This window comes from Gavia stellata, chromosome 8 (assembly GCF_030936135.1).
Source record: "Gavia stellata isolate bGavSte3 chromosome 8, bGavSte3.hap2, whole genome shotgun sequence".
Lineage (NCBI taxonomy): Eukaryota > Metazoa > Chordata > Aves > Gaviiformes > Gaviidae > Gavia > Gavia stellata.
In genome coordinates, this window is record NC_082601.1 from 26,789,064 (window position 1) to 26,816,301 (window position 27,238).

At 42.0% G+C, this 27,238-nt stretch overlaps 1 protein-coding gene across 1 annotated transcript in view; it reads right to left on the reverse strand.

Annotated features, from left to right (window-relative positions):
- Positions 1-27,238, reverse strand: part of TTN (titin) — a 243,708-nt gene that overhangs the window by 187,035 nt on the left and 29,435 nt on the right. The window contains exons 33-48 of the mRNA XM_059820083.1: positions 26,860-27,120; positions 26,113-26,376; positions 25,760-26,020; positions 25,316-25,576; positions 24,611-24,871; positions 24,381-24,522; positions 24,126-24,291; positions 23,690-23,921; positions 22,831-23,115; positions 22,604-22,729; positions 20,252-20,440; positions 19,182-19,553; positions 17,981-18,565; positions 15,872-15,928; positions 1,818-4,361; positions 843-1,121 (exon numbers count right to left, since the gene is read on the reverse strand). Coding sequence (XP_059676066.1) covers positions 843-1,121; positions 1,818-4,361; positions 15,872-15,928; positions 17,981-18,565; positions 19,182-19,553; positions 20,252-20,440; positions 22,604-22,729; positions 22,831-23,115; positions 23,690-23,921; positions 24,126-24,291; positions 24,381-24,522; positions 24,611-24,871; positions 25,316-25,576; positions 25,760-26,020; positions 26,113-26,376; positions 26,860-27,120 — 6,285 coding nt within the window. The remainder of the gene's footprint in view (positions 1-842; positions 1,122-1,817; positions 4,362-15,871; positions 15,929-17,980; positions 18,566-19,181; positions 19,554-20,251; positions 20,441-22,603; positions 22,730-22,830; positions 23,116-23,689; positions 23,922-24,125; positions 24,292-24,380; positions 24,523-24,610; positions 24,872-25,315; positions 25,577-25,759; positions 26,021-26,112; positions 26,377-26,859; positions 27,121-27,238) is intronic.

Below are 27,238 nucleotides of genomic sequence, written 5' to 3' on the forward strand. Positions count from 1 at the left end.
AAACCAAAACCAGAACTTCTTCCCCCAAGACTGATATGTTTGTGCACCATTCCCTCAAGATGGGCATGTTTGCATGCATTTCACAGTTTGTGCATCTTTCTTCAGTCTCGAGCATCTGGCATTTAGCAAAGACCACATAAAGACTCCTCCCACAAAGAGAAAAGTCAGAGTAAAAAAAAATCACCATGCACTAAAAGTCCAAAAGATGGTGGGTTTTTTTTTTTAAAGAAAAAAAAAAAAGAAGAGGACAATTGTATAGCTCTCGATAGATAAAAAAGTTTGCAAATTGAAACAGCTTTAAACCCTCTTTTGTTTGTTTAAGAAGGTCTGTTTCCCCAATCACACCGAGTTCCCCTCTGGCCATGGCACACAGATGTTCACGTACACATAGCTACATAGCCTGCCTCGCAAGTATAGCTGCAGGATAAACATAAGTTGCTAGGATAATCGCACAGTGATTATTACACGAAAGAAATCAGATTTAAAAGCGTATGTTTTCTTGTTGTCTGGAAGTTAAATAAACCTTCTTCAAGAATGTATTCACAAACCAATCTCAGTCCATTCACGACCTAGTTTCTCCTGCTCTCTCTTTCCCCCTTCTTTCTTCCCTTCTGAAACTTTTCACGCTGATTCCTTTTCTAGGTACAGAACGCACCTAAAAGCAGTGTTCTTAAAAATTATTTCTTCTCTATGCTTGTGCCTGACAAAATCAGGTATGGATTATGTATAACAATGGCAATCAAGAGTCCTACTATAAACATTTGTAAGTATAGCAGTGAAAGCATTACACTATACCAAGATATTTTATGGAGAAGGAGAAGTGCTTGGAAGTCTGTACTTACCAGTTACTGTTAAAAGGGCTGTAGAGCTTACACTGCCATGCTGGTTGGAAGCCTTACAGCTATACTCTCCATAGTCAACAACCTGAGGCCTCGGGATCTCCAGCGTGGAGAGGTAGTTGGAGGTGCGAATGGAGTATTTGTCCCCATCATATATCTCTCGGCCAGCTTTGTACCACTGGAACCTGACATTGGGAGCAGTCTCCACCTCACAGGTAAACTTGGCCACGTGATTTACAGCTACCTCCAGAGATTCGAGCCTTCTCCTCAGAATTGGTGCAACTGAAATCAGAAGCAGAGAGTAACTCAAAACCCTGCCTGCTGACATTCTAGAAAGTAACAGTGAAAAAAAAAAAAAGAAAAAAAAAAGGTGATTTACTTGCAATCTGCATAAAGTGACTGTAAAAGAAAAAATTATCTGTCAGAAATGAAAGCAGTACCATGCTCAATGGACAGACAGTGTTACAGTGCATAATGACATCAGGAAACACAGTGGTGATACTGGAAAAACAATGTGCAGTAGCAATTCACAATAACAATGTGATGCAAACATACACTACACTGTCCTGGAGCTGTGAGAAATTATGGTGTGAATGAGAAATTGTGTTAAAGCTGTGCAATGACTCTAAAGACTGAGAGAGGATGCAGCAGTGAGAAAAGTGGGAAGAGCAGGTCCACTTCAGAGGCAACAATGGGAAGAAGTGGTTGGGACTGAAATACAGCTTGTCCTGACCATGCTTGTGTGATGAGAACAGGAAGCAACAAAGTTCCTGACCAAAGACTGGGGTGAGGGAAGTGAAAGACTTTGCAATGTGGTAAAAGGAGACCATAAATCCAGAGAAAAAGGAGGCCCTCTGATTAGTGGCATGATGGTATTAATGTTGTATCCGTATCCAAAGATACAGACACATAGTAGGGCAGTTTCATTAGTAGAACAGTGTATTAGAAAGGCAGTATTTTATATCCCCATAATCCAACCTCTTTTAACAACTGTGAGTTTTGCTGCTGTTGCTCTTTTTCCACCTTGATTCAGCGCCTCACAGGTGTACTCTCCTTGGTGAATCTCCCAGCACACTTTGCTTATTACTAGTGTGTATGTGTCTTGATCTTGCAAACACTTGAATTTGTCGCCTGAAGACACCAGTTTACCCTCAAAGTACCATTTCACTTCTCTGACATTTGTTATGATGGTCACCAGACTGACGGTCTCCCCTTCCTCCACAACAGTGTCAACCAGTTTGCTGTGTATGATGGGATAACTCTCTTTGCCCAGCTCATCCTCTAGCTTCCCAGCTCTAGTTTCCAGACCCTCTCTGCCCTCTTCCTCACATATTTCTTCCCTTTTCTCTTTCCTTTTCAGTATTTCTGTGGGTGTCTCAGTGGGAACATCTGTGGAGGCTACACCAGCAGTGTCTGCAGCTGCACCCACGTCCTGGATTTGACCATGCCCAGTTACAGTGTTGATTACTTCTGCAGACAAAGGCTGCTCCAGGGGTATTTCTGCCTCCATAGTCCTCTCAGCCTCCTGGGGCTGCAGCTCGGAGGTTTCATCACAGGACTTTCCTGAGAGAAGTGGACTGGGATGGACTGGCAATGCTTTGGAGTTTTCACCTGTCAAGAGATGTTTTTCTTCACAAATAAGAGAATAGAAAGCCTCCTTCAAGACTGTTTTCTGGTCAGCTGTCTGAATGTTGACTTCTCCCAAGGAGACTGGAATTTCTATGGGACTAAGTCCTTCTGTGGTCACAATGTAGGTGCATAGGGTGTGTTTATGTTCCTTGGTGATGTTTATTGTCTGTACTTCAACATTTTCTTTATCAGCCAACCATTCTGAAAACAAGAGGTTTTGCTCACTTACCACTGCAGCTTTCAATGCATTTCTAATTTGAGACTTTATGTCTAAGTTGCAGCTCTTGGGAACCTGAGCAGTGAGCTGTCTCTCTTTGTTAAGGACTTGGCTTGGCTGGAGCTGGTGAGTGTACATTGTTTCATGGGGTTGTCTCCCTGCCCTTGGACACTGCCTAAGTGGGCTGGCAAGATCGACGACATGTTCCTCCTCCAGGGGCTGGTTTTCTTCTAGCAGCAAGGGAAATCTCACAGCCTGTCCCTCATGGATTCTTGCAGCAAAATCTTCCTCTGTTTCTTCCAGGGAAGAAGTGTTCTCCAGGGGGACAGCTTGGCCCGCAGTGAAGGCCAATTCAGAGGCAAATCTGGGTTCAGCCTTCAGCTCACCTTGCATTGCCTGGAAGCCCTCCAGGACCTGGGTGTGGTCACCATCTATGGCACAGCTCTCAGTGGTGCTTGACACCTGTAGAAGGACTTGGGAAACCTCTGTCGTCAGAGCAGCCATTTGCTCTGCTGCCTTGGGGATGACTTGCTCTTTGGGCAAGAGTATCTGTGCAGCTACAGTCCCAAGGTAGCCTGGCAGTTGTGTCTCCGTCGCTGCTGCAGGCACCACAGCCTGGAGGCCAGCAGGGAGGGTTTGCAGTGGCTCTGCCAGAAGCCTGCTGCTCTCTTGTGTTGTGGCCACCTGGGTGAGCATCTCTTCAACGCCCTGTGCAGCCAGGCAGGCCAGTGGCAGGCCAGGCAAGATGTCCTCCCTGGGCAGCACGTGCTCTGCCTGGCTCGTCTGGAGCTGAAGGAGGGCCAGGGGCTCCCTCATGGCCTCAAGGCTGAGCATTCCTTCCATGGCAGGAATCTCGCCAGCCTCCTCGTAGGAGAGGGGACTTTGGTCCTCTGCCACTGCAGAGTGCTGCAAGGCCGGGCTCTGCCTGCATAGAGCATGATCCTTGGGCAGCACAAGGAGCTCAGCAGAGCATGTGGCCTCGCCCAGGGCACTCACCGCCCTGCATGTGTAGAGCCCGGCATCCTTCTCCATGCACTCCTGCACTGTCAGGGAGCCTGAGCCATCAGGGTGGTGAGCAATAGAACGACGCACATCGGAGAAGAGCTGCTCGCTCCCCTTGAACCACCGCACATCAGGGCATGGCTCCCCAGCCACGGTGTACTCAAAGATCGCGGTGAAGCCCGGTGCACACTGCACGCTGTCCGGCACCCTGGTAAAGCAAGGAATCCCTGGCATCCGCTGCTGCACGTGGAGGTGGGCGCTGCATGTGGTCTCACCGTGTACATTGCTGGCCACGCACGTGTATTCACCCTCATCCTGCACACCCACATATGGGAGGATGAGGCTGTGGTCATTACCAGCAAACACGAACTTACAGTCCATGGATGGGGTTAGCTTCATACTGTTGAAAAACCACTGGATTTTGGGTGTGGGGCTGCCAGTGACAGTAACAGAGAGCCTAGCTACATCTCCCTGCCAGACTTCAACATTTGACAACTGTTTGAGGAACACAGGGGCTTTGTCCCCCCCCTCCATTTTCATCTTTGCTTTGCTAGAATAAACTGGTTTTTCAGGCTCAAATTCAAGTGCTTTCTCTCTATCAGGCAACTGAAGGCTGCTGCTGTAGCCTTCACTTCTTCCTTCCTCAGAAGACACAGTAAGAGAGCTAGCGATGTCTGTATGGAAAAAAATTGTTTAGTTTTACTACAATGTTTAAGAGAACACTTGTAGATAGCAATAACCAGTGTTAGTGCAACTACTTTTGTATATCTGGAGGCTTTCTCAATACTGTATGGCAGTTAGCAATGCACATGGGGTCCTCTTGCTGTCAAATACACACCTGCCAAAACTAGCAAGACATGCTGTGCTGTCAGGTTACTTATGAACTTCCCATCTGGATCAACATGGGTGTTTAAACCTGACATCACAGTATGGGTTAGGCATACCCCCAGGATGTACAGTGCAAGTAACAGTCAAGCAACATTGGTGCATTTCACAAATACAATTAAAGCGGTATGTACCATATATATTTGTATGTACAGTCATACAAGCAAGTACAGCAGAGCAGTGCTAAGACCCTGGTTTAATTCAAAACACCAAGAAAAAGCAGAATGACAGAATTAGGATTGGAAAAATAACACAACTTTTCAGCGTACGACCTTTCTTCTGGTGCAGTTAGTTCATCTCTTTCAACTTTATCTTTTTTCTAATACACTAAGATATTACCTCTCCCTTACCAGATTTGTCCTGTTTTTGTAATTAGACCCTCATGCTTACAACACCATTATTACTAAAATCACGTTTGCACCCTTGATTTAATGTCATTGATTTAGATCTCTGCTTTTAAACTCCTCCCTGTCACAATGTTGCATATTAAAATTCCCATGATACTAGAGAAAAAGAGAACAGAACACTCTATGGTTTTTCTTTTTCTTGCCTTTGTGAATTTAGACATTTATATGTTGGACCACTTTGTTCTAACGGTTGTTTAAAAATGAGAGGAAGCAGACATCAAGAACACGTCATTCTCTGCAGACACTTGACACTGGAAACATCAGTGAAATCTGAGGAACTGAACAAGCCACCCATGAAAAGCATGGTGCAAAGAAAACATTTGGAAATCAAATCCTGTTGTCCTCACTGAGTCAAGTTTGCTCAGTTAAGGCCCATAATATTTGATGCTGCAAAGATATGAAAGTTGTTAAAAAAAATAAAAGAAGTGTGAGTGGATAAATGTCTCCAGGCACTCTAATTGTGAGCCTTGATAAATCTCTCAATTACAGTGTCTTAAATTCCAAAACTTATTGTGAGATAATAATTTTTGCTGCACTCCAGTAATAACTATGAAAAACAACAGAATATGCCATACCCAATTCTTTCTCATTGTTTTTAGCAATCATTAATCTTGCCACAAATACTATAATATACATGACATAGCACAGTGCACACAGTGATTTGCAGAAAAGAGATGCTTCAGTTAAAAAAAAAAAAAAATTACACCAGTCCTTCAGTATTACCTACCAGCCTTGTTAATACAGTAGGGCAGTTTCCCCAGAAGTACAATGTGCTAGTGGATTTGAGAATGGGTGGCAGAATTGGGCCGGTAATAAAGCACAAAAATTGCAGAATGGAACATATGCTAACACACATGAGAATGCTTTATATACAGGAGTGTGGCAAAAATCAATGCACTTTTGTGTGTTCCTGGATATTTATGACAGAAAAACTATACAGATACTTTTTCATATTTTAGCTATGTCTGTGAAATGAATAAAGTACAAGAAGCGATGGACTTAAATAATTTACATATTTATTTCAGAAATTAACCGTACATGTTAACATTCAATACACATTGATGACAAACAAACATAATTCATCCTTTTTTTAAGATATTTGGTTTGTAGAAATGAAGATAACATGAAACCTGATAATGAAATCGTGAATTTTGTAATTCCTATGAAAGCACAAAATTTTGAAGAGAGATGGTCAATCATGGCTCTAAGCTATACAAGTTGCTCCAGAGTAAGTTTATCCAAAACTAAAATTACTCCAGATTTATATCATTGTAGCTTAGGTGAAACTTTGTCTCTCCATAAGCACATGATAGTGCTCCTAGGTAATATATGAAAGTTAAACCAAGACTTTTAAATTTACAGAAACCACAAGCACTACTACACAGATAGAGATAAAGATGCTTGGCCTTATATTTCAGATGTGAACATGAACTTGGACCTGTTTGGCTTATGGTTTCAGAAACAAGTTATGGGCCTGTTTCTATTAAAAATTTCAGTTCATTTACGTGCAAATGAAACACACATCATAATTGCTTAGGACCCAACCAAAGGGCCTCTGACCTCTTTGGCTTTGGACCTGAAAGACCCCTCATGTCACAGCTGACGTATAACATCAGACAATCCATGCCAACTTCCCTAGGGACATGTGCTCTTTAATAAATCATTTAGTGCTACACATCTACACAAGGAATGGATTAAGGACACATCATGAAACAGCACAATGTTGGGTCAGACACTCATGCTTCTCTTTCCTACCACCATTACCTATGAGAAATCACAATTATCTCTGCCTTTTAACAACGTACAAATCTTAAATATTTATCACGGGGTCATGACTGGGAAGAAACTGAAGTGACACATTGATATTAGCCTAACCACTCCAGTCATTCTCCACATGTACAGGGTCATTGGAACTTGCCACTCCTGACTTTAAGTTTATATTGGGCAACACAGTAGGGCAAAGTGAATCTTTTGATCAAAAATTACTATCCTAGGTGAGTGATGGGACAGTCTTAAAGATTATTGAGCTTTTGAGGCATGCTGACCCCAGTGTGAGGACACATCAAACTCAGAAATAAGAACATGCATGAACATAACTGAATGTACTATAGGAATAGTTCTTTTATGCTTAAAATCACCATGCTCTTTAAAGCAGTTTGCAAGGCAACTGACAGCAATTTGTAAATAACTGGAAGAACCTCATGAACAGGTCATCAAAGTAAAAATAATTTTTGCTTAGGGTTGTTGAACTCAAGGTTTCACCTTGGCATATAGGTAACTGGAAATCTGGCACATACATCAGAGTTATATAACTTCTGATAAACATTAATTAATAACTTTCATACTTTTAACATATTTTCTTAATCAATTTATCATTGTTTATTTAAGATAGATTTAGTTCTGATTTAATTATGTCAGCTACTGCTGATTCCTCCTCCTAAATATTAACATTATTTTAAATACAAAAATATATACTCACATTGAGAACATTAATGTAAAAATCTCTTCTGATGAGAAAATGCCACGCAACAATTGAATGTATTCTACTTATTTCTGGTCATCTTGACACATAGCACACTTTTAACTGTTACTAATTTAAAAAAAGAAAAAAGGAATATGTAGAGATTTACTTCTAATGTGAAACAAGAATACTGCATAAAAATCACTTTTTTACTACTATGTATTTTTTTTTATGAATGACACTGGAATATGGGGACAACCTAAATTATTTTAATGAATTTACAGTTACATGATTGATTTATTATGCTCCCTCCCCTTTCCGTTTAACTTCTAAAGATACAGTACAAAATATTTTTTCATGTTTATTACTTGGTAATAGAGAAAAAAATCCTGTCCAGTCTCTACTAATGCAAAACTTTCATTTTCTTCCCATTGTGTTGCTTTTCTTTGCAACAGCATAATTCCATTGACTTTAAAAAAAGTCATTTAATTCCATGAGTCAGTAGAATGAGGCCCACGGATGCAAGAATTTTGCAGTGATAGAAACTGTAATAACAGGATTTGAATCAGCGAGACTCACGTGTTCTGACACAACATTGTGAGAAGGGGGAATACCAATTTAAGGAGTTCTTTCACAGAACTATATCCAAACTAAACAGCAAGCGTAAGTTAGTATTCCATACCTTTAGATTACAAGGAAATGGTGGTTTCTACATTTTCAGGTGATTTCTAGCCTACATAAAACAATGATTGCACTGTTACAGACACACAGGAATATGTACACTATATGAAAAAATTAGTCCTACATAAATGAATGTAAATTAAAATATCTTTACAAGAATGAGTAAGGAGCTTGGAAGGAGCCTGAAATATACCTCGGTGCAGAAAGTGTGCACAAGACCTATGCACGGATTAAATCTCACTTAAATTCCCCAACAAAGGCAAATTTTAAGTGAGACAGAAATATGCTCACCTAGAGTGGTTTTCATCCTTAAAGAGACGAAAAACAATGCCCCTAAAATGAGTGCTGCATTTTTACCTGCAGTGAACAACAGCATAAAAACATTTAGTGTTTCAAAAGAGACTCTGAAATAAATTATGGAAATTTAGTATAATGTTAACACAGCACAAGTCTCAGCAGTTCCTGCCCTGTTAGTAGCTATACATTTGTACTGCCCACTGTCACTTTGCACCAAGTTTTCAATAGTAAAGCTATGAGACCCGCCCTGCTCTTCCTGCGCACGGTACCTGTCCCCTTCCAACAACACCCCATCCTTGTACCAGCGGACACTTGGGTGGGGGAAACCAGTCACAAGACACTGGAAGCATGCTGAGGCACCTACAAATGTACTGTAGTCAGAAATGAGCCTCAGAAATCTGGGAGGGGCGTCTGTGACCTGGAACTCAAAGCTGCAGCTCTCCGAGTCCTCTGCCCTAAAGTCAACCCGTTCCTCTTGGGACGGCTCTGCAAACACATCAAAACTGATGTTGACACACTTCTCCCCTTCCACTTCCTGCTCTTGTTGAGTCACAGCAAGCAGTCGGATCGCTTTCTCTGAGTCGTCTACGTGCGGCTCGAACTCAAATTCCAGCTCTATTTCTGACTGTTCACCCGGGCTCACAGTCTTACTCAAAAGCAAGTCACACTTCTGGGGCCTGTGTGGTTCACTGCCTGTGATTGTCTCACTACTTGCCTTAGCACTTGCTCCCTGCTGAGCCATGACTACAAGGGAGCCTTTGCACATTGCTTCTCCCAGCCTATTGATTGCCTGACAGTGATACCAGCCACCATCAGAAGGACCTACATTTTGGACCTTCAGACTGTGAAGTCCCTCCTTCTGACTCACAACGTACTTCCCTGTGGCAGGTGTCACACAGGTGTTGCCTTTGAACCACTGCACTACTGGGACAGGAGTACCTGTTACCACACACTCAAACACTGCCTCCAAGCCTTCTGACACCTCAACATCTGCAAAGGGTACGGCAAAGCGGGGAGGCATTTCAGTTACTTGGAAATCGATTTTTACATCCTCGTTCTCCTCTGCGGCTAAGCCTGCAGTTTGCTCCAACAAGGCAAGTGGAAGGACATCCAGGGAAACCACCATGCTCTTCTTATCTGGGCTAAACTCAGGACTGGTTATAATTTTGACCTGCTTCTCAAACTCCTTCACTTCGTTTTCATCCAGCTCCACTTCCAGGAGGATTTCCTGTGGTGAAGGTGACCTTGAAGATGTGTTTTGCTCCAGGTCAAAGTGTATAACATGCTGGTGAGTGACAGGGGGTGGCAGTGCTAGTGACCGCCCATCTTCAGACAAAACTTCCACCTGCGCGATACTTCTAGCTTCCCCGACAATGTTCACTGCATGGCACAGATATTGTCCTCCATCAGCTTTCTGGACGTTAGTGATCTCCAGCATGCATTTGTCCCCATCCTTCTCTATCCGCACTCTCTCATCCAGCTCCAGCAGAGATTTATTATGATACCACTTCACCCCTGGCTTGGGCACACCCAGCACCTCAGCCACAAATCTCAGCGTGCTACCTTCATACAGCCTCCTCCTGCTCAATGCCTTGAGGAATGCAGGTGGCATCTCCCTGCCTGATGGCTCCAGGGCTTCACAGGGGGTCCTAAACACCTCAGCCTGTGGCTGGTCTGGAGGCTGCTGCCTCCTCTCACAGAGGGGGAGCATGGCCAGGGCATCCAAATACTCTCCAGTGGGTGTCCGGTAGCGCTCTGGTGGCGTGCTGTCCCCTGATGCAGAGCAGTGTCCCTCAAAGGGTGTGAAGTAGCGCTCTGAGGGTGTGTTACATTTTGAACCCTCGGAGGGTGTGGAGTAGTGCTCAGGTGGTATGCTGTACACTGAGCCCTCGGATGGTGTGGAGTAGCGCTCGGGTGGTGTGCTGTACCCTGAGCCCTCGGAGGGTGTGGAGTGGCGCTCGGGTGGTGTGCTGTACCCTGAGCCCTCAGATGGTGTGGAGTAGTGCTCGGGTGGCGTGCTGTACCCTGAGCCTTCAGACGGTGTGGAGTAGCGCTCAGGTGGTGTGCTGTATCCTGAGCCCTCAGACGGTGTGGAGTAGCGCTCAGGTGTGCTGAGCGGTGTGTGGTAGGATGCTGATGAAGCAGTTTCAAAGATCTCCACTGAGGAGGGAGGTGTGTAGAAGCGGTCTGAATCAGGTGACTCCTCTCCACTCCCGCTCTCCAGCTCTATAGACATTTCCGACTCAGGAGAGAAGGGCCGGGCAAGTTCCTGCTGGTTGTTGTAATAGTTGTAAACCATGCTGAAGGTAACCTCCTCCACTTCCAGTGAAGCGATGGTCTCTCGCTGCTCCTTCTGAACTGTCTTTTTGAGATCTGGAGTTTCCTGCATCCCAGCTGACCTTAAATACTTGGCCAGAGACAAGTTAGGCTCCAGCTCTGAGGTTTGAACAACACTGGGCTCTGGATCTGCAGAAACATCCTCCCACAGTCCTTCTCCACCCAGGCTATTCTCAGAGGCTTCCTCAGTGGGAGTCCTGTTCTTGCCCCAAGACTCCTTCCTTTGCTCCTTCTGTGCCACAGGATCATCCATTATTAAACCAAGTAAGAGTTGACCAAAAGAGAAGCCCTTGGTTGTGTTTGGTTCCTGTTGGGTGTCCTTGAGCATCTCCTCAGGGGAATTTGTGCTTTCTGTCTCACAGGTGGAGCTGCTCATTCCTGTCTCAAAGACCTTTTCTATCCCAGAACCTTCTTCCTCTTCAGCCTGATGCCCAACCTGGGGTTTCTTTTCACGTGCAGCTTTTTTCAAGTCGATGATGAAGCTATCACTCTGGGAGTCTGTGGTCTCCAATTGTTCCCCACTCTCCCACACATGTGGTTCCTGCACTCCTCTTTGGAAATCTGCTGTGTACTCCACCAGAAAACTATGAATTTTTCCCCCAAGTGAATCCTCCCCACAGACACTCACCTCTGACTCATGAATTTCTTCAGCAGAAGATCCATTTTCAGCAGATATCATGATGCTGCCAAGGTCCCCATTAGGGATTTGCAAATCAGCCCTTCTGACTTCTCTTGGCTGTGCCTCTTCCTGGACACTGACCTCCTCCTGCTGCATCCCGTAGCTCTGACACAGCTCCTCACCCAGAGACATCTCTTCCACAAGCACATCTTGTTGGTGCACAGGGGAGATGAGCCCAGTCACTCCTACCTCCACACTCCCCAGAGCTGTGGGGGTTTGTGCCTGTTCTGTGTCCACAGTCTCTGCAGCTGGGAAAGGCTCCACAAACTTCTTCAGATCAAATGCAACATTGGTCTCATCAGTCTCAGATGGCAACAACTGCTCTTTGAAATGCATTTCTTCTAGGTGAACCTCAGCTTCCTCAGTAAAATCCTGCCCTGAGTTTTCTATGGCAGGAGGAGTGTGGATTAGATCCAAAGAAGAGTTGCCTGCATCAGACTCCATTTCTTGCAGCATTTGCCCATCATTGTGCATTTCCCAGTGTGCAGCATCCCCAGCATCAATAATTTCTTCTTTACAAAGATGATCATCAACCTCGATGTCCTGTTCAATGTCAACTGATCTCTCTTGCTCCTTGGTCTGTTCCTCCTCCTGCTCTTCTGTACAGAAGTCATAAAAACCAAACTGGTCCTTTGTGGGTGTGCTTGCAATGTTGTCCTGCAGGTGGGGCACATTTGGCTCTTCTACAAGAGGCACATCAGGAGACATTGCCTCCCAGGCAGGGGCATCACTCTTCTCCATGTAAACATCACTCCTTTTTTGCACCACAGGTGATATAGGAATGAAAAATTGTGAATCCTCACACTCCCTTGCCAGAGCAGACTGCTCAGAGGCATGTGTTTGCCCTTTCACTTCCATAAACGGTGACTTCAAGATGTCCCAGGACAGATTATCTGTGTGTGGTACCACCTTGTCTCCTTCAGCCTCCAGCTCCTCTGAAAAGTGACCTGAGTCCTTGGCCACCAGTTCATGCTCTTCCTTGGACGTGCTGGGGTGCAGCTCAGTGGCATCAATTGCAAAGCTGTGTTCCTCCGTGACAGCTTTTCCCCTGTGCTGCCTCATCTCAGAAATACCATCTGTATCCCTCACAGTTTCTTCTGTATAACCCATTTCTTGCCTTGCATAAACTTCCATGATATCCAGCACCATCGTTTCCTCCATCTCACTTTCCCTGAAGTGAGGAGTTTTCTCACACTCTTCCAGCTGATCACCAGGAGATGGAGACAGCCTCGGGGACCAGGGTAGGTGGGCTTCCTTGGAGCATGTGATCTGTTCCTCTTCATCTTTCCCAAGTGTGCTGAGGCCTTCAAGGTGCAGAACATGGTCCATGGCAGGCAGTTCCTCAGTGCCTCCATCCTTGCTATACAACCTGGGTGCACTGGGCTGCACTGTCAGCTCAGAGGCAGTCTGCACTGTTCCAGCCACATTCTTGGCCACACAACAATACAGCCCAGAATCTGAAACAGAGACCCTTCGGATGTGTAAGCGGTATGTGCCATTCTTGCCTTCCTCAAACCTCAGCCTCTCGCTGGCAGAGAGGCTCCGGCCATTCAGGGACCAGGTCACAGCTGGTGGGGGCTGCCCAGACACAGCACACTCCACCACCACAGCCTCCCCTTCATGGCAATGAATGCATGCTGGGGCTTCTGCCACAATTTGGGGTGGCTCATTTCCCACATCAAATGAAAACTTGAACTTGTGCTTTATGGTAGGAGCAGCCTGGTCTGGAGAGGTCCGTGTGGGCTCCCTCATCTCTGTGTCCTGCTCTGGTGTTGGAGTCGGGGCAGTGATTTTGATTTCCACAGGCAGCGACAGCAAGTCTGAGTCTGGAACTGCACTTGGAAGTCCCTGCTCTGCTGCGAAGGCCAGGCCAACTTCCTCCTCCTCCTCCTCCACTTTCTCCTCCTCCTCCACTTTCTCCTCCTCCTCCACTTTCTCCTCCTCCTCCACTTTCTCCTCCTCCTCCTCCTCCACTTTCTCCTCCTCCTCCTCCTCCACTTTCTCCTCCTCCTCCTTCTCTTTCTCCCCTTCTTCCTCCTTCACTTTCTCCTCCTCTTCCTCCTCCTTTTCTTTCTTCCCTTCCTCCCCTTCTTCTTCCACCTTCACCTTCTCCTCCTCTTCCTCCTTTTTCTTCCCTTCCTCTTCCTCCTTCTTCATGGCCTCATAGACTGGCATCCGCCGCCTCACGTGGAGTGCAGCTGAGGTGCTGACTGTGCCCAGCGGGTTGAAGAGCACGCAGGTAACGGTGCCACCATGCTGCGGGAGCAGGGATGGGAAGGTCAATGTGGAGCGGCACTCTGTGGTGTGAACGGCGGTGCCCCGGATGCGCCCCACAGGCTTGGTGTTGTTGTACCAAGTGACTGTGGGCTGTGGGTGGCCATGGAAAAGGCAGGAGAAGGTGCATCTGTGCCCCTCAACAGCCTCCTGGGGCTTGACCTCCTGGACAAAGAGGGGTGGGCAGGGCTCCAGGAGCCCACCTGGTGTCTGCCATCTCTCCCCCGCAGCCTTGGGCCTGCGGTACCCCTTCACTACTTGCACTGCAAGGGGTTCTGAGCCATCCATCGTGGCAGCTGCCTCGGGTGGGCTGCGCTTCCCAGGAGGGTCCCCCTGGGGCATGGCCATGAGGGATTCCTGCTTCTTTTTTAGCGCTGCCCTTTTTGCCTCCCGCAGCCGCTGCAGCTTCCAACGGATCTCCTCATCCAGCAGCTCCTCACCATCTGCCACTGTGCCACTGTGCTCCCTACCACATACCAGCCCTGGACGGTGAGGCCCCACCAGTGGCAGCCTCTGGAAATGGATGGTTCGTACCATGCCCTGAGCTGGCGAGATGTCCCCAAGCAACTGCTCGGCCTCCTGCCTCTTGTCGAAGGGTGAGCCAGTGCAGCGGAGCATGACCCGCAGCCGGTCCTCCCGCCGCTGCTGCAGCAGGCACTCCCAGCTCTCCCGCATCCACTCTGCTTTCCCTGAGAAACCCAAGCCCTGCTGCTCCCCACTGCGTGCCACCAGCAGCGAGGCAGTGGACTCAGCTGAGCCCTCGCTGTTAATGGCAAATACCCTGTAGCTGCCAGCATCATGCTCTCCCACATCCCGCACCTCCAGGCTGGCATGGTGCGTGTGCTCCTCACTCTCAGTGCGGATCACCTTGCGGCAGTCCTGGTGGACTGGCCGGTTGTTGTGAAACCAGGCCATGTGGGGTGCCGGGCATGCTACCAGCTTGCACTGGAAGAGTGCAGGGTCCCCCTCCAAGACAGACCTACACTTCAGGCCCTGTGTGAAGGTGGGTTTACAGTTCTGGGTACGAGCCAGCACCGCCGCTGTCCCAGGTCCCTCGAGGTTCGCCTTGCTGTGCTGCTCTGCAAGAGAAGGAGACTGGGTTACAAGATACCACACTGCCTACCGTCTGATTGAAAAAAATGAAATAGCAATATATTGAAATAAAAAATGGGCATGCAACAGATTTCATCACACACCCAGGAAAAAAAAGTAATTCACTCACCATATTTGTTCGAATAAACGCAACGCCTTGCTCTGTTTTAAAGATTGACACGAAAATCGTTCGCTGTCTGTTCTTTCTTCAGACTGTGGAAATTTCTTCTTGAACAAGCAAAAATGAATTTCAAAATAACATGTTCTTCTGCTTGTATGTTTTTGCTGCCTGGAAAAGCTGTATGTCTTTGGGTGGCAAAGAAGAAAATCTTACCTGACTTGCAGACAGTAGAATAAACGCCCTTTCTGACCCTTCTGTTTGTAGATTAAATGTTCAAACAATTGAGAAAAAAATATTTTGAAAGATATTAAAAAAAAAGTAAGTAATTAGCTAACATGAAATGAGAAGGCGTTTATTCGAACTAATACAGCCACTAACTTCACAGTGTTATGCACAGGGAAAAAAGCAAGCAACATGAACCACGTATGCTATCTGCAAGCCAGGGTAAGAGATGTATAATGATGAATTAACGTATGTAAAAAAAGTGCAAGGAATCAATGGGAATGTGTAGCTTTCACATAACCTAAAAAACAAATGCTTTCTAGTATACGTCATCCACCCATCCAATAGTGTCCATTGAACTGATCAATGTTAGGTTGCTAACTTCTTTAAAAATAATATGATTAAGATTTGTATAACTTCCTTCCATGCATTCAAAAGGAAATTGAACAAACAAAAGCTCTGTGAACAGCTGCAAAGCATGAAGTAAAACTTAAGAATATGGCTGCAAAATTATAAATTTGAAGTTTTAAACATATTTTAAAACTTAAATAACCTTATAATGCAGGTAACCCTTTGCATATCAAACCAAACATGCAACGTGTTCCAATATGCTTTGAAGTGTGTCTTTCTTTCCCCATCAGACACTACATGTAAGCAGATAAAAGCTTTTCACAATGTTACTAATTACTGGTACTAATTATTCAGTGTAACATCATTGGTGACTGTACCTTTCACTTCCATTTCAATTGCTTCCTCTAGCTTCTCATGAATAATTTTTTCAGGAGCTAGAATAAAAAACCAAAGATTTTTGAGCTACAGTTGCTAAATGTGCCAATCAATACTTTATGTAGTAAAAACATCCAATCTCTCTTGCAAATATACAGAAATTCACACATACATACACATAAATGCATGCTAAACAATTCAAACATTTGACAAATTTTGAGAACAAAGTAATCAAATGCTTTCAAACTTCTTTGCAATGTACACTTTTCTATAAGATTTGCTTTCTTTTTTGCAGGGTGGGGGAAAGTTTCTAATGTAACATGCCTTTATCATGCCTTAAATCCCTGAAGAAAACATTCAACAATCCACAGACTAATGAGATGCTTCTCATTCTTTATCATCTCCCAGAGAATGAATGTACTGCAATGCAATGATGCTATGCACGAGGAATTGATACTTGGAAGGAACATGCAGTTGCCAACCTGTCACTCTCAGATGGGTGCTGCACTCGGCTTGTCCTGCAGGATTAACTATTCTGCACTTGTATATACCCTTGTGGTTCTGACCAACTTTTAACAATCTTAAACTGCACAGTGGCCCATCATGTTTTATGGAACACAATGCAGATTCCTCAACTATTAGCTGATTGCACAGCCAGACCACACAAGGTGTAGGCACACCCTTCGTTATACAAAAGAGTAACACATCATCTCCTTCTTTTACAGTGGTTTCTGAAGGCAGAGTTTCAAGAAACTCTGGTGCTTCGGCATCAGTTTCTGTGCTGTCTTCACATGGCCCAACTTCAGGATAGTAGACTCTGTTTCTTTGCTTCCCAGTTTCATACGGTCTTTGGGATGTAGATATAAACAAGCTCGAGGTTTTCTTGGAAGATTCTTGCTTAACTTCAGATGTTTTAAACTGACAATCTTTGGCTGCTTTAAAGCTTTTAGTGTCTGATTCAAGGGTAATTTTTGTTACTGCTTTGGCTTGTGCTTCTTTTGCTAGGTAAGAATAAAGTTAGGAAAAGGATTAGGTCAGCTGTTTTGCAGGAATAAAAAATATCCTTAGGGGGAAAAAACCCCAATAATTAGTATTGAAAGAATGTCCAGCATATTAGCACTACAACAACACTATTAAACATGAGTGATTACACATTTAAGAGCTCTGTTTCTGCTGGGCTAATTCTAGGTGCCAGTTAAGCCTATGGGACTTTCATGAGACCAAGACTTGGTCTGTAATGCCTAATACAAGCACATCTTTACTTTTAATTGAGAGCCTCCATTTAGAAAGTAGCAGCACAAGATTATGTAAAGCCCTTTGCACAGCTCAAGAGTGAAGAAAGAAACTTCAATATATAAAAGTCAAATCAACAGGGTCAATGGCTTCCTCATTATTCATCTTGGTTTTCTGCTCTTGATTCCTTTGAGCTCAGCAGAAATACTATCACCTGTCCAGTGTGGTGATAATACACTTTTGGGTCTTCACTAGTGATAACACTACTAACATTTTAATATGCTGATTTCAGGAAGAAGTGGAAGGAGTCTTAGCAAAAATAAATACTTATATCTCAGGGAGAGTGAAGGGTAGAAGACAACTTGTTAGTGCAGTAACACAATACTTGCACCCATTAATCCTTTCAAATATATTGACCTATATTACCAACCTTGGAATTGGAACCTTTGATTTACTGGAAACAAGTTGGACCCAGAGAGTTTGAAATAACCAGGTATCTAGTTCAACATTGCTTATCTGACATTCTTATCTTCCTTAAACTCCAGCTTCAGGAGTTCTCAAAATGTAAGAATTCCTACCAGCCTGTTTTGCTTTACATCTCATTGCATATCATGAAGGATATGAGGAATAAAAAGCCTCAGACATCTGTGACTTGCTGGGAAGAGGCATGAAGTTACAACACCAACTTCCTGGTACTGCGCATGTCACTTATGAATAGAGCTGTAAATGTGGAAGAAAAACCCCAAAGCATTATTACTAGAGCTTTCTCAGTTAAATACTGATAATAAAGGAAATATGAGTGAGCTGTAGGCAGTGATAATGAAGTTGCAAAAGGTAAGTCAGAATGTTAAAAGTCAGAACGTTAAAAGTCAGATAACCACCTTTGACCGTTAGTATTGCAGCAGTTGTTGTCCCTCCATAATCATTATATACAGTACAAGTGTACAGTCCTTGATCTGCCAGCTGGGCATTTAGGATTGTGAGCAGTAGGACACTTCCATTTTGTGATATCTTCAATTTTTCAGACACTTCTATCCTTTCACCTTCATGGGCCCAAAGATACTCAGAGAAGAATTCATTTTCTAAGCCACATACGAACTGAGCAGTGTCATCACATTTCACAGTTAGGTCTCTGAGCTGCAAAAGAATCTTTGGAGGAACATCCTTCATTTCCCGAGCAGTGGCCACAGAGATCCTGGTGCTCTGAGGTGTTTGGGAAAGGATTGTTGTGTGCATGGCTTCCATTTCTTCAAATGTTGTAGCCTTCATGATCAAACTTTCCAATACGCTTTCAAAAACCTGTACACTGAATTCCTGTGATGGTTGTTGCACTGATTTAAATTCTTTTTGATAAGTTTTAATGTTCTTCTTTGTGAGAGGAGCAACATGAAGTTCTGATATAGCCTGTGACTGGATAGACTGTTTTACATCTTTCCCAGAACTTTGCCTATCTAGGGCTTGCACTGTGTAATTAAGTAACAAAAATAACAACAATATTAGTATCTAAAGAACTTTACTGGGCCATGCTCTGAACAAAATCAAACAGCATAGAGGATGAAAATGAATGATCTTCATTTGAAAACAGCATGCCAGATGTACTACGCTCTTGACACAAAGATTATCCATTCACATATATAAACGACAAGGATGCCTAAGCTAGTCATGCAGTTGATACACAGTTAATGCTTGTCTCTTCTTTCACTGAAGTTGTCCATTTTAGTATTGGAAACTTATTATGGAACTTTTTAAGGAGGTATTTCCTTTTTCTTTCCCTACAGGCTAGTGCAAAATTTCTCAGTCAATGTTATAAACATCACTTAATTACTTGTGTTAAAAATCTGAATGCTTTCAGTAAAATGATTCTATTCCTTGATCTATATCAAGATACAAATTTGCAAATTTCCGAATGTTACACACTAAACAGAAGAAATGAGAGTGGCTGGGTTACAGAGGGTAGGTACTAACAACATTAGCTGGTGAAAAAAAAGGTGTGAAACAAGGAAAGAGGAATGTTAGTAGCAGCATAAAAGTGTGGTATACAACAAATTGAATCCCTCTGAAGTAAAAATGGGGCTTTACCTTCCGCAGTCACTGTAAGTGTAGCTGTACAAGTTGTTTCTCCAGCACTATTTCTTGCCTTGCAAGAGTATTGGCCAGCATGCTCTAAGAAAGCATCTACTATTATCAGTATAGCTGTGCCTGTAGACTCATCAAAGTGGAAAACTAAGTCTTTTGTTGGCAACATGAGTTGTTGATTATGAAACCACTGGATTTTTGGTTTGGGCATGCCAGAGACTCTAGCTTGAAATCTGACTGATTCCCCGCTGCATACCCTGCAGCTTGAAATAGGCTGGATAAAGGTGGGCCTTTGGCCAATAGACTCCTCCTTAAGTGAGACAGATGAAACATGCCAATGGGACTCTGATGTAACTTCTTCAACCTTTTTAAATCCTGAAAAGAAGCATGCCAACTTTTAATTTCTTACCCTACACTACGATAAATTTTCTCTCTCATTCAAGACTTTTTTTTCTAACTTGCAACTTAACAGCATGAATTATTCTAATTCATCCTTTATAAAATCTGTTGCAAAAAGAAACCAAAATATTTATGGTTAAATAATATCAAGGACAACATAGAACTTAAATAGCAAATTCTCCAGACAATACTTCTGCTCTAAAACTTTGGTCAATGTTTTGTCAGTTCATATGAATGTCAACTATTTCTTTTCAGCTGCCCGAGTACCTGGTACACACCTCTATTTAACATGTTTTCCAATACTTTCAAAGTAGTTTATTTTACACAAAAACTCTTACTAGATTCTCCTCACAGTCAAATCAAAGAATGTGTAAGCAAAGCATTTCCATTAGAAAGAAGGTTTCTAGCATGTTTGGTGCATGACAGATTCTAACACTAGAGAGAATGAAAAGGTGAGGTGCATGGATCATTGAAAAATTGTGAAATAAGTTTTCCTGTGCATGACCTATATTTTGGAGACATAAATGTATGCTGTGGACATTGTAAATGGTAGCAATTAATTGAGTTAAAAGACAACATGACAGACAATGACTCACAGATAATCATCGGTGTATATTAAGATTAGTATTAGAACATGAGGTAAACAAGACATCGTCTTTAATTGCACACTGTACCTTCTAACTTCAAGACAGCAGTGCTTGTCACTTGGCCTACAGAATTACTAGCCACAAAGGTATAGATTCCTTCATCCTCTGGATAAGCTTCAGCAATCTCCAGCTGGTAAGTGTCTTCAAACTGAGTCATTCTAAAAAACCGTGATGGCTTGATCTCTCTCTCTTTGCTGTACCAAGAGACTTTCAGATCTGCTCAAGCGACAGAAAGAAGAAAAAAAGTGTAAGTTATGATATTAGACTAGTAAGTAAACACTATTTTTATATTTATATCTGTCAGAAATCTTAATCTCAAGTATCTTTTTTAAGTTTAAATGTGCCTTGTATTACTTTAGCAACGTACGATCAGTGAAAAGTGGCCTACTTTTTGCTTTAAGTTTTGATTTCTGCATTGAAAATATTCATATGGGTAAACTGATTCTGGTGCTGCTATATTCCTGAGTAAAAATAGTTTTTCTTTTCCCCTCTTAATGTATAAATTTAAAAATATTTTGCTACTACTGAAATCAGAGAAAGTCTCATATTTCAAAAGGGATTCTGCTACAATTCCCTGATTAAACAGGCTATAAAATCACTAGGTTGAACTGAACAAGTTAAAGAAATTAAAATGGAATATCCTTTTGCTAAGGACAGTACCTTGCCTCTTTGTGTTGCAAATATTACAAGTTTTACACCTCATATTTCTCAAGAAAGATCCTGTCTTTGTACCTGTGTAAAATTCCTATATAAAATATTGTGTTACTTGACTTGTATAGATTCTTGTAGACTTGGGAAAGTAGAGGACTGAAGCAGACTTTAACCTTGCCTCTCCACCTGGCACTGTATTACATCATGAATCAAATGTTTTCACACAAATATTGTGCTACTACTGTCATCAGAAGAAAGAGACAGTGTTTTCAATAGCCAGCTGCATAGTGTGTAAACAACTGTATTTGCAATCATGTATTATCTAACCCAATATAAAAGGTTTTCACAACGCAAGTGAGAGGCATGCAAACCCATTTGGATACAGTATTCAATAAAGGAAATTTTCAATAGGAAAAATTTCTTCACCAAAAGGGTTATCAAGCATTGGAACAGGCTGCTCTGGGAAGTGGTTGAGTCACCATCCCTGGAGGTATTTGTAAGATGTGTAGATGTGGGACTTAGGGACGTGGTTTAGTGGTGGACTTGGTAGTGTTAGGTTTACGGTTGGACTCAATGATCTTAAAGGTCTTTTCCAACCTAAACAATTCTATGATTCTATGAAAGGGGACGTAGATGAAAGGATCCTTATGCTCTGTGCTGTAAATGCAGCTTCCCAGTCACATAAACACAGTTATATTAGCATGCTTTGCACAGAGGGCAAGCCAGTCTTTCCAACATACATTTTCAGAGTTTTACCAGCACTTCTAAAGCAGAATCAGATTTGTTGTAAAGCTTTAAAAAAAAAAAAAAATTGGAATTTGATTTCAAGTGATTATTCAAGTGATTATTTCAAATTATATATATTTGCATATATATGTATATTACCAATTTTATGTAGATTTTTACACAGCTATCACTCAGGATTATTTTTAAATTTGGAGTTTTATTTATCTTTAAATAATTGTAAATTCTTTGGGATTGGAAGTGGAACCTATTCTGCAGTTTACCATGTGAATATTTTATTACTAGTCATACTCAAGGCCATTTATTGAAGTGAAGAAAGGTAGTTTTATTTGGTTTTGTGTTAACTTGGAAAGAATTATTTTAATTGTAGAATGATATTCTATGTAACTAGAACTAGGAAAATTATTTAAGGAAAATTTACACTTAAAAAGACAATGAACAAACACCTTATTGTGCTAGGAAAAAGAATGCAATTGCAGTTTACTGTTTGCAGAGTGATATGAGACACTTATGAATATTAGGATAAAGGTAGAGGCACAGTTTCAGTCTGTTTGTTTAGTTAATTGACATGACATTGTGCGTCATCAGAAACTTTGTCATGTTCATTTAACATGATAATGCTTTTCCACCATGATACTCTATGTTTTGAAACTCTGCATTTTACTCACTGACACAGTTTTCCAACAACCGTTGGCATTTGAAATGCTGGGAAGTTGCCAAGGACAATTTTTTTGAAACAGATCTTCTTTTTGGAAATGCTTAATGTTTATGACAGTTTATAACTTCCATGCTTGATGCCATCTTTGACATATGACGTGCCTAACTGATAGTTATCAGTGAATAACACTTTGCTGTGTGCGTATATCAACTAACTGCACTTCTAGGGAAAGACTGATCCCAGCACATACAATGTTGCATTTTTTCTGAGTTCAAGATGAAAAATTCTGCGAGATGAAAAGATGTACAGGATTTCATTAAACCCACCTGTCCCTGTAACTCTGCACTGAAAACAAGCAGACTGTCCCTCAGATGTAACAGCATCACGTAGTGGTATTACAACAGCAGGTGGATACACTGGCACTTCTAGCTCAGGAGAAACAACTTCTGGGACTGAAAGATAAGAAAAAGAAGTCATTTTTAAAGATTAAGAAGATGACACACATGTTGACAATCTCATTTCACAGATGCTGTTATGAGCACAGGAAACTCACTTTCCACTGAAAGTGAAGCTGACGTTGTAGCAACTCCATAGTCATTTTTTGCTTCACAGGTGTACACTGCTGCATCTTCAGGGAAAGTTTCAATCAGTAATAGAGTATATTCTTGTGCATCATGAAGAAATTTGCACTTGAAACCTGGAGAAAGCTTTTGATCATCTTTGTACCAGGAAATTTTGGGCTGGGGTTTGCCTGATATCATGGCACAGAAGCGGGCAGGTTTGCCAGACTCCACAGTGGTTGGCTCTAGCTCCTGAATAATCTGGGGTGGCTCTGGAGCTGCAAATTGGGAGGAGGAGTGGGGGGAAGGTGAGGGGAGAAACAAGGAGAGAGAAAAGTCTCATTATTGATCTTTATCAAGGCTTCAAAAAATATTAGCAAGGAATTTATTTTTAAAAAAAATCTTATTATTCCCAATCTTGCATGCCCATGAAAATCTGCCCTTTTCCTTGATACAGGGGGAATGATCTAGCAGCAAGTGCCTTAACGTAGTAAGCGGTGTTGGCGTAAGTGTCTTCTGGCAAAATGTGTCCAAGAATTGTTAGGCTGATCCCTCTGGCAAGACGTATTTGTCCATATGAACAAATTAGTTTTATATGGACTTGAGAATTTCCTGGTCTAAATAAATGCAGTGAGGAAAAGAACTGCTATAGCATTTTCATCAGCTAGCCAGCTATTTCAGTAGAGTAAGAAACATCCGTGACATGAGGATTTGGTAGTGTTGCAGACATAAGATTGTCTTTGGATTATTTTTTTTCCACTTTCAGAGTTAGAATTCCAGAAAAGCTATATAGAAATCAAGAAAACACAGGGTAATAAATACAGTCAAAGCATTGTTTGCGGGGACACATACCATTCACATAGAGAACAACAGAGCTCCTATTCCGCCCTGCAACAAAAGTGTATTCTCCAGCATCAGAGTAAGTGGTTTCAAAGATGCTCATTCGATGAACTCTCCTTTCCACCACATAACTGTATCTTTCCTCATATTGGAAGTTGATCTCAATACCATCCTTGTACCACTGTGGTTCAATGTCATCTTCATTGACTTCAAATTCGATTTCAGCTCTTTGTCTCTGAATGACCTTTGAACAAGTAAAATAAATGTTAGAAATAGCATTTGTTTTTACAGATGGTCCCACATTTCAGTTTCCTAGAAGAAGGCCCTGATCTTATGATTACAGATTTTTGTGTTAGGACTCTTGCTGGTTAGACAGTGCTGCTCTTCCTCTGTGTTATTCTTTGAGTGACAAAGTTATGAAACATTTATTCTTCTTTATAGGCCATACCTGAATATCTTTATGGATGCTTCTGATACGAATGTCACGACCTTCCACTATCAAATTGGCACTGGATGTGTTTCCACCTGCTACTACAGTGTACTGACCAGCATCAGACATTCTTGTGGAAGGAATGATGAGACGATGGACATATTTCTCCCTCTGAATTTTCATCCTAAGGACATCAGAAAAGAAAATGAGCAAGTTATTTCCTGGGGGAAAATACATAATAAAAGTTGACAAGGCATAGAAGAAATAATTTACCTGTCACCAATCTGGAGTTCTTGTCCATCCTTCATCCACTGGACCTGAATGTCAGGTTCTGAAACTTCACATTCAAAAATAGCCCTCTTCTTCTCCACAACCTTGATGTCTTTAATATGCTTCCTAAATTCAATGTGACGAGCTAGGACAGAAAAAAAAGTAGAATGAGTGTCATGATGCTATCTAAGCCACTAGAAGTCACTAAATATACAAATCAAGAGGGTAAATACCTTCTACATATAAAGTGGCTGATGAAGCTGCTTTTCCAGCAAGAAAAGTGTATTCTGCAGCATCACCAAAATGCACATTCCTTATGGAGAGGGAGTGTGTGAGCTTCTTTGTTCGTATCTGGCATTTATCAGTCGATTTTATTTCTACACCATTCTTCAGCCATTTATATGAGATACCTTCATAGTTAACAGTAACTTCAAATGTTATTGTATCTTTCTCTTCAGCATTGATGTCTTTTAGCATGGAGGTAATTAAGATGGCTAAAAGAAAAGAAATGGATATGGTTTGGGGTTTTTTGTTCTGTTTTGCTTTATTTTAAACACATGTTAACTGGATCAGAGATGTTTAAAATTCTTTAAGACAGATTCTGGTTATTGGTAATATTAAAAGGAAGGTTCTGTGTCCAGAATCAATACTACAATTAAATTTCCGAAAACTTCTGAATGACATAGGAATCCAAATTCTGTCTCCTATGATGACTTGGCATTTAGGTATATTGGCCTAATCAGAAGAATCCAGGATACGACTTTCAAGTTCACAGCTTCTAGATCACTTTTAAAAATGTAGTTGAGGCTGTTTAAGGTTATTTGAAAATACAGCTACAACAGTGCTGGTATTGTCTGAATTGCACCAAGTGCATGTATTAACACAAACTCTATTATTAGTAAATGTAAAATATTCTGGTTAATTTCATTTTTACGTACGTTTTACGGTCAGAGTTGCACTGACTCTGTCATTTCCACAGACAAATGTGTATTCTGCAGAATCTTCACTGCTTGTGTTCATGATATTGAGCTGATGGAGTTTCCCCTGAACCACTATTTTGAACTTTTCACTCATTTCAATCTCCACACCATTTTTCAACCAGACAGCAGGCACATTGAAATGAGAAACTTCACACTGAAAAGAGGCAGTTTTGGTCTCAGGGATCTCAATATTTTTCATGGTCTTTGTGATGTGTATGGCTAAAAGGGGGGGTGGGGAGAGGGGAGAGACAAAAGAAAAGAAAGGATTTTTTAGAAGTCAGTATGTGTGGAAGACTGCAAAAAACCAAGGGTAACAGGCTATGAAGTGTCAGGCCAAGTTGTTCAATACGGGTTGGTGTAGCAATTCATGCAATTACTTTCTTACAAAATTACAATACTTACTTTCCACAAACAGTTTTGCTTTACACTCAATTTGCCCGACAAGAGCTGTGTATTCCCCAGCATCAGCAGGAGATATGTTATGCAGCATAAGCTTGTGAACTTTCCTTTGAGATATCATCTTGTGTTTATCACTTTGTTTAAGCTCAACATTTTTGTGGAACCATCGGACTGGTACAGTATCATGGGATACACTCAGTTCAAAGGAGACAACAGCATTTTCCAAAGCAGTGACATCCTTTGGCTTTTTGATGATCTTGACAGCTTGAGGAAAAAAGTTAGGAAGATTCAGCAGTGTGTTTGATTTGAATTTCAAACCACACAGTAAAGCAAATATTCAAACCAGATTGACTTACTTTCCACATGAAGTCTGGCATTTGCTCCTATCTTTCCAAGCTTAAAGCTATAAACAGACTCATCAGTGACAACACAGTGTTTGATTTTCAGTGTGTGAACAGTTCCTTTCACTGAAATTTCATATTTGTCATTTGATTCAAGTTCAACACCGTTTTTAATCCACAGAGCTCCTTTCACATCAGCGTGGGTCAGTTCTACACTGAAAACTGCCTCCTGTGTTTCTGTCACAGTCAAGTTCTTTAGTGTCTTCTTTATCTTAACAGCTATGAAAAAAAAAGAAAAGAAAACTTGACAAAACAGACCAAAATTTAACATTATAGTAAATATAATAATTTAACAAAACTGAATCATGGTGCTTCATTTTAAAATCTAGTCTGTATATATTGATTTATACAGTTTCAACTGAAGTGGTGTGCTTGGAACACAAAAAGGAACATTTACTTGTAGCATCCATGAGAAACAGGTTTTTTTTATTTGATATGTTTACTAGACAACTAGCAAAGAGTGAATTTCCTGCTAGCCAGTACCTTGAACAAAATGTGTTTTTATTAAAATACCATGCTAAATTCCAAACACGGAGACTCCAAAATACAGTAAGTTTGCTACCTCAGAAAGCGCATAATAATATAAAAATATTTTCAAATAATGAAGCAAAATATGTTTGTATCTTAGGGCCTGATCCAAGCCACAGCAAGTGATGCTGGACTGAGTCTTAAAGACATCAGTTAGTTATAAAAAATACTGACCTTCGACCTTCAGTTTGGCAGATGTCTTTGAGCTTGCTATTTCATAGCTATATTCTCCCATATCATCCAGTTTCGTGACAGGGATATTGAGCCTTCTCTTTACACCATCAGATTCAGCACGGTACTGATCTGTCATAGGTAATGGTCTACCATTTTTTAGCCACTGGCCATCTGATTCAGGATTTGCCACCTCACATTCAAAAACAGCTGTCTGGGACTCAGCCACAGTAAGGTCAGTGAGAGGCTTTGAAATGGCACCACCTGTTGGGAAGCAAAAGCACATGTTTTTGTTGTGTTGCTGTTCAACTTTCCCCCGTAGGGAAATGCAATCACGTCAAAAGTTGATGTTGGAATTCTTTGCCCTCATTTGCAGCATGCC